At 43.8% G+C, this 19,659-nt stretch overlaps 2 protein-coding genes across 9 annotated transcripts in view; one reads left to right on the top strand and one right to left on the bottom strand.

Moving 5' to 3' along the window:
• Positions 1 to 9,361, top strand: part of TSC1 (TSC complex subunit 1) — a 36,004-nt gene extending 26,643 nt beyond the window's left edge. For 6 of the 7 annotated variants that reach the window (XM_019475615.2, XM_019475616.2, XM_006259981.4 and 3 more), the window contains 7 exons: positions 114 to 280; positions 896 to 1,078; positions 1,442 to 1,552; positions 2,106 to 2,228; positions 4,327 to 4,514; positions 4,634 to 4,798; positions 6,006 to 9,361. In XM_019475615.2, the coding sequence (XP_019331160.1) occupies positions 114 to 280; positions 896 to 1,078; positions 1,442 to 1,552; positions 2,106 to 2,228; positions 4,327 to 4,514; positions 4,634 to 4,798; positions 6,006 to 6,513 (1,445 nt within the window). In that variant the 3' untranslated portion in view covers positions 6,514 to 9,361. The other variant, XM_019475617.2, reaches the window with a different exon arrangement.
• A 1,210-nt stretch (positions 9,362 to 10,571) lies between these two features.
• SPACA9 (sperm acrosome associated 9) lies at positions 10,572 to 19,616 on the bottom strand. Of its 2 annotated transcripts, XM_006259982.4 has the most exons (6): positions 19,443 to 19,616; positions 18,681 to 18,785; positions 17,374 to 17,528; positions 15,444 to 15,646; positions 14,677 to 14,824; positions 10,572 to 13,395 (listed from the first exon to the last, which is right to left on the bottom strand). In XM_006259982.4, the coding sequence occupies exons 3-6, from the start codon at positions 17,515 to 17,517 to the stop codon at positions 13,387 to 13,389; spliced, it is 504 nt and encodes a 167-aa protein (XP_006260044.2). In that variant the 5' UTR covers positions 17,518 to 17,528; positions 18,681 to 18,785; positions 19,443 to 19,616; the 3' UTR covers positions 10,572 to 13,386. The 2 variants fall into 2 exon arrangements, with proteins under 2 accessions (XP_006260044.2, XP_019331166.1); XM_019475621.2 differs by having other exon boundaries at positions 10,572 to 14,824.
• Positions 19,617 to 19,659: the final 43 nt, after the last annotated feature.

Raw genomic sequence — 19,659 nt, 5'->3', positions numbered from 1 at the left:
GTAGGACACTAAAAAACCGTGAAAATGGAGACTGGCTCGAGTATGGGTAGATGTTTGAAAGTCTGTGTTGGAGGTTACTGCTAAATACTTTGGGGGTTTTTTTGTCTGGCTAGGTTCTCCCCCTTCAGATGAGATTCATACCCTGCGTAACCAGTTGCTTTTGCTGCACAGCCAGTTATTGTATGAACGCTTCAAAAGGCAACAGCATGCCCTTCGGAACCGGCGCCTCCTGCGGAAAGTGATCAAAGCAACTGCACTAGAGGAACATAATGCTGCTATGGTGAGGGAGGATATAGCTCTGCATGCTGGGATGTGATGTAAACCAATCGGTCTTAAATCTATGACTGTTTGCCCCAGACAACAGCTGTTGGAATTTTAAAATGTTTAAAGAATGTCATTTGAAATGTTAAAAAACAAACAAAAAAGACAGGCCAGTATTTGTAGAATGACCTGTCGATTAATTTAGATTGTAATTAAAGCTAGTATTCTGCCCAGGTTTGTGTCTTGGTGAACACATACCTGCAAATGCCAGAGGGCTTTACTTGCTGAGTAATTATTGCAACCTAACCCATTGTTTCTACCCTGTGGCCTTTGAAATCATTGATGAGAAATGGGGTGGGGTGAAGCAACATACACCACTGCTAACCTAATTTCATGACTGCAACATCTGTTTTCAATGTTAGTTCTGGTCCCTTTAAAGAAACGGTTTAGAGAAACCACCTGTACATGTTTCTCATAAGTTTGAAGGCTAAAAGCATGCTTTTGGTGGGCTTCTTTTTTTTTTTTTTTGGGGGGGGGGGGGGGGTCCTTAATTTAATTGGTGACATGCCCCAGAGGTTTCTAGTTGAAATGAGAAGATTTGGTCATCTGACGTTTCATGTATGGTTCTGCACAGAAAGATCAGCTGAAGCTACAGGAGAAGGATATCCAGTTCTTGAAGCTTAGTCTGCAGAAAGAGCAGGCCAGGTACCACCAGTTTCAAGAAGAACATGATAATATAGTGGCTCAGCTTCACAGCCAGATCAGACAGCTGCAGCATGACCGGGAGGAATTCTTCAATCAGAGCCAGGAGTTGCAGGTATGAGGCACAAACACTGAACAAAGCCATAGTCAAGAGATAATGAAAATTTAAAAATTAACCCTTCTAAAATTGTGATCGAAAATGGCTTTTCTTAGGTATGTTACCATGTAAAATGGGGAAAGAGAGCCATATGGTCAAGTTGAACCCCCTCCTTTGTGGATCTTTTATTTCACTTAGTGTCAAACTTAGAAATGGCAGATTGCATGGCTTTACCAGATCCTTTGGGAGTAGTGATTACTTTGTTTCATCTGTAACTATTGATCTTGAGGTCCTGGAGAACTGTTGCCTGTTCTGACCAATGTGAAATCTAGGTCTTTAGTACAGTTCTAGAGCTCTGAGTCGCTTGCTTTCTTTGAACAGACCAAGCTGGAGGACTGCCGGAATATGATTGCAGATTTGAGGTTAGAATTAAAGAAGGCCAATAACAAGGTGTGTCACACTGAATTGCTTCTCAGTCAAGTTTCCCAGAAGGTAAGAGGAAACAACTGCTGTTTTGGCCTGTATCCTATATAGGGTTTTTTTTCTACTGCTCTTTTCTCAGATGTTCCTCCTCCGTTTCTAATGATGCATGTAACACTTAATTCCATGATATAGATACAAATGAAGGTGGAGGGTACCAGTTTTATTATGCTCAAGAAACAGCTGGTCCAGTTTTGATACCCTTGAAGTCTTGTGATATGTGTTTGGATTATAGTTCTGCTTGACTTCTGCCTCAGCTTCTGACATTGGAAGGGGCTCTAAAGGGACCCCTCATAAATGGAGAAATGGCTTGTTTCAAGAAACAAATGTTTGTGTGGGAAGGTTAACAGACTGCTCCATTTGGTCTTGTGGGATGCTACAAATTTAATCACAGCAGCTTTCAGGAATTCTGCTTTTTTGTCATTACCAGCTACTGTCTCTGTACATATGGCTTGGCATTTTTCCTTTGTAGAAATAACTTATTAGGGTAATGTAAATCAAAATTAATAGTTATACTATTCCTTGGAGCTCTGATTTTTTTTTTCTCTCTCTCTTTTTTTCGAAGCTTTCTAACAGCGAGTCGGTTCAGCAGCAGATGGAATTCTTGAATAGGCAACTTCTGGTCCTTGGGGAAGTCAATGAGTTGTACTTGGAACAGCTGCAGCACAAGCATGCGGATACAACGAAGGTACGGTGTGCAGGGTCACAAGCAAGGCCTTTCTCGAAATATTTGCTCCAGGGTTATCGAGCTCAGTATCTTGTTGAAAAATGCGAAGAAAACTTCACAAATGGGTGAACGAACGCAGATGTTGGGCTTGGAAACCAGCTGCCACTCATGGAATAAGCTGTTATGGTTTTTATCTTCCATTTTGGGTTAAGGTTATATCTAACCCATCCTGCAATCATTTATTTTCAGAATTCTGGAAACTTGAATGTTGTATTGCTCTGAACTAGATCTCTGTATCGCTCCTTTTAATTTTCGGGATAGTGGAAAAATGATAGTCTTAATCATGTCATATGAGGGCTTTTATGACCAGTAAGTCTTGTTGCACCCTGAAGTGGTCCCGTGTGAATTTGAGAATTACCTTGAAAGCACTTGCTTTTGGTAGCCACACATGCCTCTAGTACTCCTTGTTCTTGCCTATACTACAATGTGCCATGTAGTAGTACCAGCTGAGCTCCGAAACATGAACTTCCTGAGATGAATGTGGCATAGAAAAGATGATTTTTCAGCCCTAGAACTAGCTAAGTGGAGAGGTTTCTGCTAGGCTGTGCTTCCTGGCAATAGCCTGTCTACACCAGTGAAAAAGATGGAAATTTTAAAACATTAGAATTTGAAGTACGTTTAGAATAGAAATTAAAAATTTAAGTGTGGTAAATCTCATTTTCATTCTCCTTGTGAAAAGTTTCCCAGTGTGCATTTCAGTTGAAGCACTTGGTTGATCTCTGGCACTTGTTGAGTCAGGAAGCTGCAGAAAATGTCAGAGTGGGCCTGAAAATTCAGTAAAATCTTAGATGCTTAGTAAATTGTATTTGCAATGACTGTCAGTCACTTAAGTAATTTTCCCTGCAAAAAAAACCTTGCAGAATTAACACCGCTTTCCCAAAATCCATGCAAACATATTTTGCTGTAGCCCTTTCTTCGATGATATGTCTTGCAATGAGAAGTATCTGGCGCAGTTCTGAAAGATGAAAGGGTTTGCTTGATTTTAAAAAAATCAAGTTGGAGAAAATCCTTGAAAAAATGTGGAAGTTTCAAAGAGCTGAGCAGGTAAAAATAGATATATGGTGAGTCTTAACTGTAATCTTAATTCTCGTTGCTACAGGCAACTACTAGACTAGTAAGATAGAAAGGAAATGAGATGAGCAGTGTTTAGCAGTTACCTTCTAGGCTCCAAGATGCTGGCACGAGTGTATCTTAATTGGCAGTAAGCTGGCAAAGATGCACTTGACGTGTTGCCTTGCACAAGCATGAATAGCCTCGGGTAGTATTGCCAGTCTTTGCAAAAAAATCTGAGTGGGATATTCATAGTAATGATTGACGTGAAGTTTTAAAATGCAGTGTCTTAATCCTTGTCACTCAGTCCCATTAAGAAACAAATTCCTATCGATTGTTAGCTCCAGGCTGCTTTGTGGTACTTCTTTGACCAACTACATGATTTACATTTCCCCTAATCAAGGAACCCTTTTTAACCAAAAGTGCAAGTGACTCTTAATGCTGTGTACTTGCCCATGTGAGAGAACAAGCACCCAGTGAAGATTAATGGCAAAACAAAAATGTTGCCGTTTTCCTGACAGTAAAAATGGTTACATTTGAAAGGCCACCTAAAATGGGAACGCATGGTACAGATCTGTGCAGCTTACACTTGGTGGACAGGGCTTTCATAAGGAACACCGATATGCTAAAAAATTCCAGTGATGTGGCCTTGGGTTCACAGTAGTTTGAGGTACAGTTCTCAGTTGCCTGGTTTTTCCTTTTTTCTTAAAAACTGTTGTCTGTCTGTCTAGTTTTTAGACTTGATATTATAAAGGCATTAAAATTCTCACCCCATTGCAGCACTTAAAAACCTCGTCCCACTTGACCAAGTAAAAGCCTGAGAGAACAACAGACTTGGACTCCTGAAAGCAAAAGGGAATAAGGGAGGGAAGAGTTGCATCATTTTACTCGAAATGACCAAAGTTGAGCCTCGCTTTTAATCCTTTAGAAGATGCGAATATTAAACTAAATGGAAAGAGTGAAGTTGACTTGGATATCATTTATTAACCCAGAGTTGTCTTCTCTTCAGGAAGTGGAAATGTTGCAGGTTACTTTTCGGAAAGAACTGGAGAAAGCAAAATTCTATGTTCAACAGCAAAGCCAAAGGCTCGATGCCTCCCAGAAACGGATAATTGAATTGGAGTCTCAGCTTGCAAAGAAAGACCATCTCTTCTTGGAGCAAAAGAAATACCTAGAGGATGTCAAAATCCAAGCAAGGTAAGGGTTTCACTTCAGTAACCAAAGTCTGTTTTACAAATTCAAAAAAGCGCAATGCAATTTCTGGGTTGAAAGTTGAGGGGAACTTAAAACTGATTACAATTGCCCTATATGTTTAGAGGCCAGCTGCAAGCAGTAGAGAGCAGGTACAAGGCCCAGAAAAGAATTACACAAGCGTTTGAGTTGGAGATATTGGATCTGTATGGCCGACTAGAGAAGGACAGCCTACTGAGAATGAGAAAACTTGATGAAAATGCAGAAGCAGCGGAAGTAGCAGAAGAAAGGTAAGGGCAGTTATGCAAATCTGATGAACCACTTGCAGGTTGTTTGGGGTATAATGTGGTGTGTTTTATCTATAATCTTTCCAAATCTTTTCCTTCACCTTTTGAAGCATTTTCTGCATTTTACAGAGAATGAAACTGAGGCAGAAGGCAGTGGTTTGCCCAGGCCATCCAGCAAGTCAATAGCAGGATTATTAACAGATTAAAAATAGCTTTCTGGTAGCTAAAATATTACTCGGATTTTGGCTGCAAGTGAAAACCACTTCCATTGTAGTAACATCCTTAAATGTTCTGTAGGTGACGTTGTCCATACATTAAGTCACACCAAGGATAAATCTTACTAATCAGCAACAGCTGAATTTTCTTAAATAACTAATTGCTCCATAACAGTTCAGTTGTTAACCCATGTATGAGTGAATAACATGAAACTTTCCTCATGGCAGAAATTAGTTGAATGACTTGAGAACTAGAGAGGGCATTGTTGGCAGTACTGTCTGTTTAGATAGGATGTTCTCCAGGGAAATGGTTTTACTGTATTGGCATTCTGCTCTTGCTGGCTTAAATAGGAACTTCAGGATTGCTACTTTCCAAAAAAAGGGATTTTTGGATCTGATCCAGATTATGGTTTATTAACCCTGAAAACAGCAGAACCTTCTTAGGACTAAAAAAGGCTTAGGAATTGATGTTCTGTCTTCTGTTTTCTGTCGTGAAACCATTCTGGGTTTTGAGTTATTGTTCTGCATTATGTCTTGGGTATCCTTCCACCACCAACCAGATCTTGTCAGTTGGGCATAAAGCAACATTAGAATAGATTCAAAATCAACTGATGGCAAAGGAAAAGCAGCGACCTTGGATGCCTGGGTCAGGTAAAGGACAGATCTGCAAGTCCAAGGGAACTGTACAGCTTCTTCCACAAAATGGTGAAGATTCAGGTGCATCCTGCCCTGGAATCTCTGCTAGCTTTGGACGTGGATGCCATGAAAGCACATTTGTGACACCGGTTACTTAAATACTTCTCTGGCACATCTGTTACCTTGGCTACAGGATTAAGCAGAAGGAGAAACTTGGTGAGGCAGGTTCAAGCACATCAGCAATAGGAGACTTAAAACTAATCAGTCAGATGCCTCCTTTCCCAAATTCTCAATCCCCCTTGTGGTGTCTTGTTGCTACCATCACCTTGACTCTGTCTTCCTGTCTCCTTTCAAAATAGGCCAGATTGTGGGAATGAAGGTTGTGCTGACCCTGTGGCAGGGTACAGTGAAGAAGCAGTTGGCAGAAATGGAGAGACCAAACCTCCCAGCACCCATGGTAGCAACAACAGTAAAGGTGGCAGCAGCAGTGAGTTGTCCACGCCAGAGAAGCCCCAAAACCAGAGATTGGGGTCGTTCGGCAGTCGCTGGGAAACAACCGTGTCACTGGAGCCCTCCACTAGTGTCCCATTAACTGTAGGCTCGCTCCCCAGCTCCAAAAGCTTCCTTGGAATGAAGGCACGTGAATTATTCCGCAACAAGAGTGAGAGCCAGTGTGATGGGGAGGGGGCAGTGATCATCAATAGCCTTTCCGATACTCTAAAGACTGAACTCTGTAAAGATCCAAGCATGGAGGTAAAGACTCTGCCAGGCCCCGAGAACCCCAGTCCCTCGTTGAAGAACCAGGAAAGCAGTGTTGGACAGCTTCATATCATGGACTATAATGAAACTCATCATGACCACAGTTAAAAAGGAAGATAGTCAATCAGTGTTATTTTCATATTCTTGGCATAGAACAGGAGGTGTGAATGCAAGTTTAACTAAAAGCTTTTCTGTTTCGTGGGTCTGAGCGGCTAGCTCGTGCAGCGGAAACAGGATTAACGTCCATTAAAAGAAAATACCTACCAAATGATTGCAAAATGGATTTGGGGTCTGGAATTGTAATGCCCAGCCTAACTTTTGCTTCTCTCCTCAAATCCAATCTTTAGCAGCTTGTACTAATTTGAAGGGACAACTGTTAGCATTTGCAGGTGTGTTTTTGTTTTTTGTTTTCTTGTTTTGTGGGAGAGGTTCCCCCTTTCTCCTCTCTCTCCCTACCTCCACCCCCATTCCTCCCCGCTTCTTTCCTTCCCAGTGAGTGGCTGCATCCTATGAACTTGAGTGCAATATGAGGCCAAATTAACATGTAACCATCTTCATATTAATGCTTTGTTTTTTCTCAGCTAGTTTTCGGTTAGAGCAGCTCACTGTGCTGCCCTTGCAGGTGATATTTGGCTACTTTTCTCCTAGAAAGGAGTAAAAACCAATTTTTAGTGCACTCATCGGACAGTCTTTTATTTGGCTCCATTTTCCCCTCTGCTCCCCCATACCCGAACCTTCATTTTTATGTTGGACTCTGGTCAAAGAACAGACTGGTTAAAGAACAGTGCATAGCTGCAAAATCCTGCATTCACCCTAGTTCATAACCATTATTTTTGCTGTCCTTAATATTTCCTGGAAACATATGTGAACCAAGATTTGGTGGGGTCGGGGAGAGTTTCAGTTTCTTTTGAGGGTTGTTTCCTGTCACTCCCCAAGGAACCGAAGGTTGTAATGCAGAGGCAATTGCGTTGTTTTTTTTTTTTCTTTTGCTGTAGTCTGTTAACTCTCTTCTGGGGCGGGAGGGTTTTGTGTTCGGTGTTTAATTGACACTGGTACTGACCTGACCAGTTGTGAGAGCTGAACACGCGAGGGAGAGGGTTTTGGGGTGGCCCCAAGGAGGACAGCCTGTAGAGATTGTGTGCAAAGCAATGGGTTCACTAACTTTCAGAAACAGCATTTCTCAAAGCTGGGAGATTCTTGTGCTGTCTTGCCTCTTTTGATCATGGTCTTTGTGCCCAGCCTACCAAGACCATCACATCCTGCATCTAAGAATCTCTGCTTTCTTTCCCAGGAGTAGCTTTTCCAAGCCTGAGTCAAGAACCATTAGACAGATGCCAAAGGATGTGTTGCCCTCTCTACCTCCTGTGCTCTTGCTCCCTTTGCTGCAGGGGTTCTTTCAGTTCTACCTGTGTCCACCCAACTCTCTCCCTGTCTCTTAGGTACCCTTCCCCCTTCCACTGTCCCTGAGAGATTGTGCGCTGCCTCTCCAGTGGATGTGGCTGAAAGTGAAGTCCAGAATCCCATCCTGCAGCCTTTCTGTGTTTGTTACTCCTTTTGAAGCCAGTGGAAGAGTTTCACATGCAGAAGGGCTGTGGGACCAGGCATTATGGCATGGATCAGACTTGACTTGTCTTTTTGGCAGAAGAGAATCTTTTATTGGGAAAGCTAAAAGCCCGGATTTGTCTGGGGCAAGGATCACTTAGTCTGTAATGTGAATCCTGTCAGGCTTCTGAACTGCACTGCATCAGTGTTCTACTTTGTAGATCTAGTTTTTCTTAAATGCTTAATGTGGACAGCAGGTGTTTTTAAGACTCTTCCCTCCCTCCCCTCCCCATAAAAATAATGTCACTTGTCTTAGTGTTAGTAGCTTAACCCCTTCTTAACCTCTAAATAGGGACAGAACCTGTCAAGGAAGGCTGGCATTCTGCTAGCTTGAGAAACAGAGCTGCTTTCTTCCTGTGACCCTGACAGTACCTCCTTTGTGTTTCCACCTCTCCCAGAACTCCTAGGTCTAAAATACATTTCAGCCTCTCTGACATTAACATTATACTGAATGCCCTACTCAGTGAGTCAGTCCTAACTCTGAAAGTGAAGGTGAATTTCAGTGGCAGTGTCAAAGCGCGAATGTGTGTGGAACAGAAAATAGAGGTCCGTGGTACGTGACAGACTAGTTCTGCTGACAAGTCTGTAGACTAAGATTGCATGATTGCTGCAGTAGAAAAGGATTCTATGCAGATTTGGAGGCTTTCTCCCCCTCGCCCCTACCAAGTTCTGGTCCCTGAAAAGCAAATGGTTTGCACATGGCCCTTGAAAGGGCTGGCTCAGCAACTGGATGCAGTTTTTACAGGAATCCACTAGACCATCCTTTCAATTCTCAGAGTGCTTGTGGACTAGGCTGCTACATGGCGATTCACTTTTTGGTTGCAGGGCTGTTTTTGTTGTGTAGTAGCAAAACTGTCCTTGCGTTCCCATAAGCTCATCAGTCGGTGGCCCTTTTGTATTTTAAAAGGGTTTTAACACTGGCATGGTATTGGAAACCACTTTTATGGTTTATCTATGGACCACAGAGATTATGGAGGAACAAATTTTTGCCATTGTTTTGTAAATCTAAAATCATGGATCTGCTGTATGTAGTTAACTTGCAGTTTGTTTAAAGGGATCCCATCAGTGAAGTGGAAACAGATTTTTTTTTTTTTTAACTGATTGCTTTTAGTTAAATCTAAAGATGCTGTCATTGTCGAAAGTTGATCTGTTCCCTGCCTCGCTCTTTGTAAGCATGTTAAACAATCCACATTAAATGCCATAAATATGAAATGCAAGGAAAAATGGTACAATCTAAGCTAAAGAGAACCTAAACCAAAAGGAGGTTTTGCTGTCCTTATTAGAATGTTCTAAAATGTCAAGGCAGTTGCTTGTGTTTAACTGTGAACAAATAAAAATGTATTGTTTTGCACTACTTTGTGTTGAGCTGTCTGCAGGCTGACCCTTGTGAGCAGAGCATTGGTGGTGCTCTGCACTGAGTCAACATGAGCTTTGCACAAAGCAGAGGAGTATTTAAAGCACCTTTCTGAGACAAGAGTGTCTTTAGTATGGGCGTTACACAACAGAAGTGTCCTATATAAGCAAATGTTTTTTATTTTGTGCAAAATAGCCTTCATGCTGACGTAACTAAATAATACAGAAATTGGATGTCGTTTTAAGTCTTGGAAATCTCTCATTTCTAAGGTAAGCTAGCAAAATGTGTTTGTGAGCAATGAGCTTACCTGCAAGCAGTCTGCATATCGAACTAATTTCCATAAGGTTATTACCCTTTGGTCTGGGTGATAGGAGTGCGATCTGAGTGCTGTTCATCCTTCAAACAACCATTGATAGTGGAGAATTGCAGCAGTTCAAAGTACCATCGTCCCCACAAAGCCTGCTTAAAAGGAGTGTTTTATTCCAGATGGCAGCTTTGGGGAAGCTGTACTTGTCTTCCCAAAGAAACTGAATACGAGTGAAGTCATCATCACCTTGAAAAGTAGCAAAGGAGTTGTAGGTATCTTCTGAAAATGAGCTAGGTAAAATCAAGTGGCTGTGTAGCTACCGATCTTTAAAAGATCTGATTTTTGTATTGGATGTCTAGTTAGAATTTTGGGACTTAATAATGCTATTTGGTAAGGCTGTGTCCATGCTCATTTCTTTAGGAGACATTTACAAGAAGCATGCACAACCCTTGAAATTGTGTCTGCTCCAAGAACCAGCAGACAGCCTCGATTAACCTCCAATACAAGGAATAACCTTCACATATGCAGAAAGTGTGGTATTGGAGACTGACTGGTGTCCCCATAACACTGTTGGAACTGTACAAATACAACTTGAAAATAGACGTTCTTCAAACTTGAATCTTCAGTGGTACAGTTCATGCTAAAAATTTTAATTTTTATGCTCGGGAATTTTTTTTTAAATCCACAGGGGGAGAGGTAAAGCGAGAGGGAAGTGCTGTGATATTTCTTCCCCAAAACTTTTATTTAGGGATGAACTTTCCCAAGTCAATGCAAAGCCTTTCACTCCACTGAGTAAACACTTTGAACCCAATTGGTGGGGTTTAGGTGATGCTGACAATGTCACTTGGGCCTTCCTGCACTGAAGTGAATTTTACAACTGGACAAAAGCCAGAACCAAAAGAGTTTTGATTTCACTTTTTTTAGTGTTTTATCATAGCATGGAAAACAGAGCATTATTTGCAGAAGTAATGCCACAAAGGTACAAAAAGAGAAATACAAAGCATCTTCCTTCCTTACTAATGCTAAGCAGGATGCTCAGTATCTCATAAACACAACCATGAATAATAAACACTTTGCACAGTAGGTAGGCGGGACTAAATTATTCATTTCATTTCCTAAAACTGAGAAAGTATTGCTCCTTGAATCCTGATTTATAATTTCACCCACTTCAACTTATTGGTGCAATGGCCTGGTTTTTAAAAAGATACTTGCTATTTTACCGAATAACCTGGGAAATGAGCAAGTAGTGAATTATCCAGCTACCTTCTGAATTTACATTCAAACTAAGGGCTGAACTTTGCAGGAACCCTGATCAGAAATTAATCCCAGTCCACAGTTACTGCAGCTTTCCTCCAGACTCATGGTTCCTCTTGCATTCCTTTCTACACACCTGGCTTTCCCTGTTGAGCTGCTGTCTACAGGCTGGTTTGTTTCTATTTGCTTCCTTGAATGCTGCTTTGAAAACCTGACCACTAGAGGCCTCCATGACTGCCGCCTCGTTCTAAACTATGCTTTTGAGGTGCTTTCTGTATGTTCCCTGCTAGTTTTTCTCTACTGTCATCCTGACGGCTTTCAAAGTCCAGTCCAACTCTGACTTTCTCCAGCTGACATCGGTACTTCTACCTCAACTCTTTGTGACCCAACAGGATCCTGCTTCTATACCCGTGTCTCAAATCCTAAACATTTTAAAAACCAAGTCTTCAACTTAAAGAGCATTTGGATTTGTATACTGGTTGACAAAAGCCTTTTTTGTTTTTCTTCCCCTGTCTAAGTCAGGTCGTAGCATTTGAGTAGCTTGTTAGTAGAGATGCAGCTGAATTGTTTTGGAATCCTGTATAGCTGGCTTGTATCTGTATTTCAGTCTTTCACAGGAAAAGCAAGGAAGCTTTGTTTGTCAGTTGCTTCCTAAGAGATCGTCAGGTAAGTTACTTTGGCTGCCTGCCAGGCTGCTTTTTTGTCTTCCAAGTTTCAAGTTAAAGCTGAACTTTACTACATTCCTGTGTTAAATTCTTAAAGCCATTAATTGGATGATGAAAAGATGGTACATTCTCTCCATAGCTAAGGTTGGTGCTAAATTTTTAAAGAAGGATTTTTGCATTAACCTATCAAGCTTTTGTCTTTCATGTGATCCTCATCCATTGTACAGAGACCTTGCGTGAATTGTTTTCAGGCAAGTACTTTTTTTGAGACGTGCCTTGAGACCGCTGTCATGTTAAACTTGATGCATAATGTGTCGTTATACAGTGACATGTTTCTTATACGAGGGTCCTTGATGAGTTTTCAGTGTGTAGGAGTGGTTTTGAGGCTGGAGGGAAGTTAGTTTTGGAGCTGATCGTTTGTACAAAGATCTGAGATCCTGTATATATCAGGATCCTCTGTCAAATCATAATGGCCTGCTGAGTTAAGCTGTTGGGCACCGTAGTTTTGAGGGAGACCTAGGAGGGGGCTATTATACAGGTAATCTAACTACATCAATACAGTTGGGTTACCTGCATAATAAGTAAGCAGAGCAAGTTAATATAATCTCCCAGATAAATGTGATAAATTTGGTAATAACCCAAGGTTTCAAGCTTATGCCACCTGGAAGATTGTTAAAAAAAAAAATAAAACAGTTTTCAGATGTTAAAGGAATATAGGTGTGGTGTGAGCACAGCACAAGGAGCAATTAATAGAGTTCTAGTGTTACTTCTGTGGCTTTGAGCAAGTCATTTGTTAAGTTTGCGTCCCAGTTTGCCCATCTCTAAGGGAGGTAAGATATTTGCCCATTCATGAAAGTTAGTTGCCAATTGTGAAATGCCCGGTAGGTGACACCTGCTGTGGCTGTCTTAATGTATTTTACATTGATTCTAGAAAGACGCACAAGTCTTTGACTGAACACTTTAACCTCCCTGGACTTCCATTGCTGAACTCCGAGTGGACAACAAAACTTAGACAAAAAACCTAGCTAAAAGTAGCTTAAACAGGAAATGGCAGAACAAGAAATCATCCACAGACTGGATTGTTAAGTATGGAGTATCCAAGAAGACTATGGATTCTTATCCCATTACCTGGATTAGCTTTTGTGACCTCTATGTCCCTCAATGGATCAGCTACTTTTTTTTCTTTCTCCTACCCACCTTACCTCTCTCAGCAGTGCTCCATCTTCCCCTTCTCCTCCTTCCCTCCCCCCCCCCTTCTTTAACCTTTATATTCTAATCAGTGCTTTTTAGAAGCTTTGCTTTTTTTCCCCCTCCCCAACTTAAGCCACCTCTATGGCACAGCTATTATTACATAGTCCAAGTTGGACAGGCTGCTTTTTTTTTTTTCTAGCATCCCATTAGCAGCTATGTCTGCTGAACAGCCTCTACCTCCTCTTCTTTTAGAATTCCAGCTCATTTCAACTGAGCAGGATCTTTGTCCTAAAAAATAAAGTTTGCTGAAGATATTCCTTCCAGCTCCAAGCTGGTCAAGTGTCTGTGGGACAGAAAATGAGGAGAACCAAGCATGAAAGAAAAGGTGGAATGATGGTTTACCTGTAGTTGCGCCCTAATCTTTCTACATTGCTACTTCCTCCTGCCACTCCCTGGTCCAACCTTCCTGTCTCAGCTGATGCTTGTTGCAAAAATCTAATCACCTTAAGGTAAAAGCACTCCTATCATTTTGGCAAACAGAGCCATGTATGCAAGGGAAATGGTTTTATTCAGGTGTGTCTTCTGGCAGGAGGCAAGGAGAGCAGGAGCTAATAGGCCTGTAGAAGGGGAAAAGAGCAAGCAGATGCAGGGAAATTAGACATTGTGCAGTGGTGATCATGTTAAGAACTTCGCTAGCAGTGCTTTAGCAAATGATACCAATAACTCTTAAGTGGCGGCTCTAAGGGAAAAAAAGCCTAGGAGCAGACTGGCCCCTATCACATGGCTTTGGAAAATTAGCTGGTTCCTTGGCCTCTGCAGAACATCTATGATTTATACCCTTCTATATACCATTGACTGATCTCAAGTACCTTACAACTGTTAATAAACCATGCTTTACAAAAAGCCCTGTGAACCAGGTAAACCATGGCCTTGTTACAGAAAGAAAAGCAGAGGCACAGAGACCTTAAAGCGCTGTTCTGTTTTGCAGAGAGATGATGAAAATTGAGCAAATCTGCTTTCTCTTCTGGAGTCTCATGCATTGCTATAGTGATAATGTCTTCTGTTAGCCCTGCTGGACTATTGCAGCTCTAGAAGAGTGAGCTGGCTTATATCGGGTTCCATCAACTAACCACACTTCAACTGCAGGATCAAATTCTGTCCTCGGGGACACCTCTGCAATCCCCACTGAAGGTCAAGAAATGGACCGTGTGCAACTGAAGACCGTTTGGCCCATGATCTTCACTGGGTGAGACAATGGTATGGGCTTATGCTTGGGATAACATGCAACTTTGTGTTAGGGACCCATTTCCTACTAACCCCAAAATATTTGATAGGAAATTGTGTGCATTGAGCCTCAAGTGACTTGCTCACTACACAGCAGCTGTGAAAGTGAAAATGTGGCTTAGTCCTGAGTGTATCCCCTTCTCTTGCCACCAGGCCTTTCAAGGGGGAATATGTGATGCCATTCTATTGAGATGTGGCTTTCCTGGAAAGAGGAAGCAGGGGATGAATCGGAGGAGGAGGGTAGGTTATCTGCTTCAAAAGACTTCAGGATGAGCCATCCAGACCTTGGGTTAAAAAAGGGAAGGGAATGACTGAAGTGGATACTAGAGACCACATATAATCAGCCCTGCTATGCATAGGAGAGAAGTTTGGGCTCTTTAAAAGGAGTGTTTACCAGGTGGCTTCCAGGGACCATTGAGAAATCTCCCAGTGTGACTCCCTGGTCTCAAGTGCTTTTTACCATCCTTACTTCTCTGGTCTTGTGCACGGTTTCTGCAACTAACCAAAGTCTGAGTGGCCACGTGGGAAGCAGGAGGCAGACCTGGGGGAGCCACTGCCCTTGCTGATGCCTCCTGCCGTGCTTTCACCTGAGAACCAGCCCTTTGGTCACTCACGTCATGCAGGACATGCCGAGGTAGCTTCTCAGCATGGGCCATCCATTCCTTCATGTAGTCTGTCACTATAGGAATGAGGCTTACCACCCCTCCGTAGTGATTCCTTGCTTCATCACAGCTCAGGTGATTCACCACGTCATGGGGGTACCTGGGTGACGGAAGAAAGCATTTATCAAAGCAGCTAAGGATGTGTGACTGCAGAGAATGCACAAGCTAGTTTTAGAATCACTCGTGAGAGTCACGACACACTCCCAAGACAAAGGGGCAGTGATAGAACCAGGCCTTGTGGCTGAAATTCCTGCCACAGTGGCATCCTCCCTGCTAGTCCCAGCTGGGTGGTCCCCAGATGATCCGAGTCCAAGCGCATGTAAAAATACTAGTGTCCCTCTGCCCCTTGCTGAAAAGAACTTTACTGATGGGACGGGGTGGTGATGGCATTGCCTGTGCCTTCCATGTGCTAAGCTGCTCAAATGACCCTTTTCACCAGTACTAAAGCTTCCAAATCTTATATAAGAAAACTAAACATCTATGAATAGGACTGGGGGGAAAGGGGAAGCTTCCACAGAGTAGGGGAAGCCCAAAGTTGATGGCAGCCTCCTCCCCCATTAGAACGTAGAAGGGATTCATGTAGCTAGAATGGACATTTCCAGCGGGTGACCATGCACATGCATACTTGTGATCACTTCCCAGTCTGGTACATGAATGCACAATGCTGGCCACGTGACTAGAGAGAAAGATACAGAACTGATCTGCTTCTCTAGACCTACTTGGCTCGAATGTTGCTCAGGTTGTTGCTGTGGCTGAGAAGCACCTTGCATTTTTCCAAAATGCTGTTTGTGATGCTGTTACCAGGGTGCACAGCTTCTAGCTTCTGACAGAGCATGGTCAGATCTTCACAGATGCTCAAGAACATGAGGAGGATGCGCCTGTCGGTGGCGTTGTTACAGTAGTGCTCCATGTAGCTCTGCACCTACGCAGCGCAACATGTGGAGGGAAGGGCAGTGTTAAACTGTGTGGAGACTGGTTGCAGATACGGTTGTGTGGTTTTCATGGCCTTATGTGCAAAACACCACATGTAGCTTGTGTTATAGCATGGGGAAGTTGCTCTTGCCCACTCTTATGCAGGCACAAGATGGAATTATGTGCGTCAGAACTTCTGGATCCTGGAAACATTTCCCCTGTTACTGTACAACAGGATGTAGGGAGATGGGACAAGACTGATCCACTCATAGGCCAATCCATGAGCCATGCCCCAACCCCCTGAGCAGAAGTTTGGCAGGGCTACCCCGGCTTCAGAGTTACAGCACTATACAGCAGCTGCTAGGTGGCAGGGCAGCGTAAGGGGAGAATTTCTTGTTTCCATCCTAAGTGGCAGATACCCTGAGCTAAGCGCAGCTGCCCAGGCTGAATGCAAGGTGGAAGACAGAGGCTCTAGCTTGTGAGCATTTTTAAGGTAGAAACACTATTTAAGGTATATGCACAACACCCTGACTGGTCTAGGCACTGCTGCAGTGCCTACTTAATAATCTACAGCATTAAACCTTAGGTGTTGTCTGCCTCAAGCCCCTTATCTATACTGAATTTTTTTTTACTAGATAACACAAATGGAAATGGTATTGTGCAGCAAAAATACTTGGGTTACCTGTAAAAGGTGGGGACTTGAAGTGTAGGTATTTTGGTATTCAGAAAAGATTGACTTTTTTTCTTTCTTTCTTTCTTTGTTTCAAATGTTGTTTTTCATGAAAGGCTCAAAGTCAGACAGGGATGGTTTGGGGAACTAAAAGATGTTGTTAAGTTGCTCATTTAAATCCAACCCAGACTGGTCCAGCTAGAGTTCCACCTCTGCCTAGGTCTGCCTGCTATGCAGCTGGCTTGTGCTATTATAATATGTAGTGACTAAACATCTAGGAACACAAGGTGTCTGGACATTTGCCTAAATAGAGAGCAAATTCCTGGCATTTCAGCAGATAAATGAAATCCTAAGGAAATCTGATCCTACTGATTCAGATTTTACTCAGTGTCTTTGCCTTGCAGGTGGAGAATTTGTTCTTGGGGATAATTCTGTTGCTCACTGCACAGCCAATATTCTCTTTGTATTTTGATTTCTCCACAGTGTCTAAATTCTTCCCCCTCTTTAAAACAGCCAGTTTTAAAAATTCCATGACAATTCACTTACCCGCCCAGAAACCCCTGCCCCACTTGGGACCTTCAGCCCTCAATCCATCACTCTGCTGCTGTAGCACAGCCATTATTTTTAATAAGCACTACAGAAAGACACAGTGGTAACAATACTGGGGGTGGGAAAAGGCAAGCCAGCTAGTTACTCCACGTTAAGGTTTACAGATGTCGTGTGGCAGAGAAGAGGGTTAGTCTTCCTTGTACCACAGATCTGGTTAAGCCCAGCATGGTGAAACAGGGGTGGTTGGTTAAATTATCTAAACTAGTGCTTAGCAGTACGTATTATTTTGTATAAACCATTAAGTTACCATGTGCCTGGGGTTTTGTTTTTTGTTGGGTGTTTTTTTATAGCCTTGTAATACCGAATTAACAAATAGATGATGCCAGAGAGGTTTGTCTGCTTCCCCCCTGCCCCCTCCTGAAAATATTTATTCATCGCTGATATACTTCAACTACATGACAGCATTATGCTGTTCCCTGTCTCTGCTAGCTGGGATCTGTGCGCCAAATGCTTTGTACCTGTCCAATGCTTGCCACAGGCCTGATCTTGTCATGGGCATTCTCTCGGGTGTGTTCCAGTGCTCCGACAAATGTAAACTGCTGCTGCTGGAAGAGTTTGTAGTACTGCTCTATGTTTCTCAGACTCTCCTTCACCTCGTTCATTTTTCCCCCTCCTGGATTTGGGAAGGGGAGAGGGGAGGACGTCAGTTTTTTTTAAAATGATGCGATTTTACATGTGTTGCTTTCTTTCACCTGCAGCTGTAACCATACAGGTTGAGTTGCAAAATAAAAATCAAGGAGAGGGGAAGATATATTTTGTCAAGGCGCTGCAGTCCCAGAGCCCCAAACAGTAAGTCAATGAGGTAGTAATGATGCTGCAAAAAGAGGTAGAGAACCCAGAGGGGACCACTGACAATCAGATGCCATAAACCCTAGTGGGTCTATTGTAAATATAATGTAGCAATGCATCAAACACAATGCTGTGAAAGGACCGGAGGGAGAAATGTCTTCTCTTACTTCGTGTAAAACTATTGCCCAAGTGGCTTAAAAACTCTAACATTAAGTGAAGGCTAGCTTGATAGGCAGTATATTGTGATGGAACAAGGGAGACCTGGATGCGAGGTTAACCTCTGGCTCTTGCATCCAAGCTGGGGCCCTGGCAAGGGGTGCTGATTTCCAGGCCTGGTCTTGAACAAATGTTGAGGCAGTGCAAGCACTGGGGAGACGTATCAGTTTCTACAATTTTCCCTTGATTCCCCTTAATTGCATTGTCCCTTCCCTGCCCCCCACTTTCTCCTTTAAAGCTACTGCTGTCTCTGCCTTTTTTAATCTTTTCTGTGTTCCAAATTAAAACATATAAAATGAAGTTCATAACTATCCATATTCCCCTGATGGTGCAGGAATGCTGTGGGCACTAGCTGTTTTCATACTCCTGTTTATATCGGGGTCTTGGGTAACGGCTTAGACGAGAAATTGTGATGGCTCACCGGGGATGCGGAAGGGAGCTGAGACTGGCACTAAGAGTCGAAGGATACAGCAGAGGGTAAGGTGACCCTGTATGACCAAAGCTGTCCATGAACCCAACCTTACAGCTGCATTGGTCAGCTCTATCGCTGTTTTCCCAAGTGCTGTGCCTCGAGGGACCACAAACACGCCCCCCCTTGCAAGCTGAGAGCAGCAACGTGGACCAAAAGCTCCTCCCCGTTGCCCAAGTTCCAACCCTGCTGTTTTGATACCTCCCCGTCCTCATGAGCACCCTGACAGTGTGGAGGGAAGCATGGCTGTGTTTAAAATCCCCTTTCTTGCATCCCTATAATCTGTTTTACCTTGTTGACAAAGGCCTCCTCCCTGGAATGTGTAATGGCTTATAGATGTTGTCTTGGGAGCGCTTGCATCTTAGTATGCAGAGGCCGCCCAGAAGCCTGCAGCACCTTGGAGGGAAGTGACATTCAGGTTGGTGCAAGTGCGTAAGGCAGCTCTTCCTTCCGCCCAGTCACAGTGATTAAACTGGGATTGTAACTTGCTGCACTTCTAATCTATGAACTGATAACACAGTCCCCAAGTGTATGAAAAATGCTGCTTTTTCCCGTTCTAATATTTAAAGCGTCTTCCCAAAAACCTCCATTCCTAAAAATCATTTGGGCCTGGTCGTAGCCTTTAGGTTCAGTAAGGGCACAGCCCTTTACAGCCACTGCCGAAGCCTGAATGTCCTGCCTGGTCCTAGGGCAGGGTCACAAGCCATCTTTTGAGTGCTGTAGGAGCTGGCCTGGCTCGGCTCCCCCTAGGAACTAAGGCACGAGGGACTTTGTAGGGGGGATTTTCTAAGTGGTTAAAATGGCAGCGAGGACGGGTGAAGTGCAGAACAGCTGGCGCAGCCCTGGCACGTGTGCCACAGCACGGCACGTGAACTGCAGCCCCTCAGCAGGGTCCATGCCGGCGGGTCCCCTCTTCCCTGCTGCTCGTGCCCAAGGCAAGGGGTCCCGCCCCGGCCAGGGGGGGCTGGGGGCGGAGGGTTCGAGCCGGACTAGCGGGGAAGCCCGGGGCAGGGGTGCACACGTGCGGGCCGGGGGTCGCAGCCCCGCGCTCACCTGCCCTCGCTCCGTCCCGTGCCGTCCCGCCTCCCCCCCGGCACTAGCCCGGCCGGGCAATTGTTACTGCCGTCTCCCGGGGCAACGGCATGACGTCGGCGCCCCCGCCCCGGGGCAGGCCCAGCCCGGGGAGAGGGACACGTGGTGCCAGGGGAGGGAGGGAGGGAGAGAGGACGGCGCGGTTTGATGAGGTCACAAACGGGGCGAGGCAGCGGGC

This window comes from Alligator mississippiensis, chromosome 12 (genome assembly GCF_030867095.1).
Source record: "Alligator mississippiensis isolate rAllMis1 chromosome 12, rAllMis1, whole genome shotgun sequence".
In the NCBI taxonomy this organism is placed as follows: domain Eukaryota; kingdom Metazoa; phylum Chordata; order Crocodylia; family Alligatoridae; genus Alligator; species Alligator mississippiensis.
This window is presented reverse-complemented; position numbering and strand designations above follow the sequence as displayed.

Coding starts and splice junctions, on each gene's coding strand:
- SPACA9 (XM_019475621.2), bottom strand. CDS start 17,517: ATGAACGAGGTGAAGGAGAGTCTGAGAAACATAGAGCAGTACTACAAA. Junction 15,647..17,373: donor CTGTGGCAAGCATTGGACAG/GTACAAAGCATT, acceptor TGCGCTGCGTAG/GTGCAGAGCTACATGGAGCA. Junction 14,825..15,443: donor CTGAGCAACATTCGAGCCAA/GTAGGTCTAGAG, acceptor TCCGTCACCCAG/GTACCCCCATGACGTGGTGA.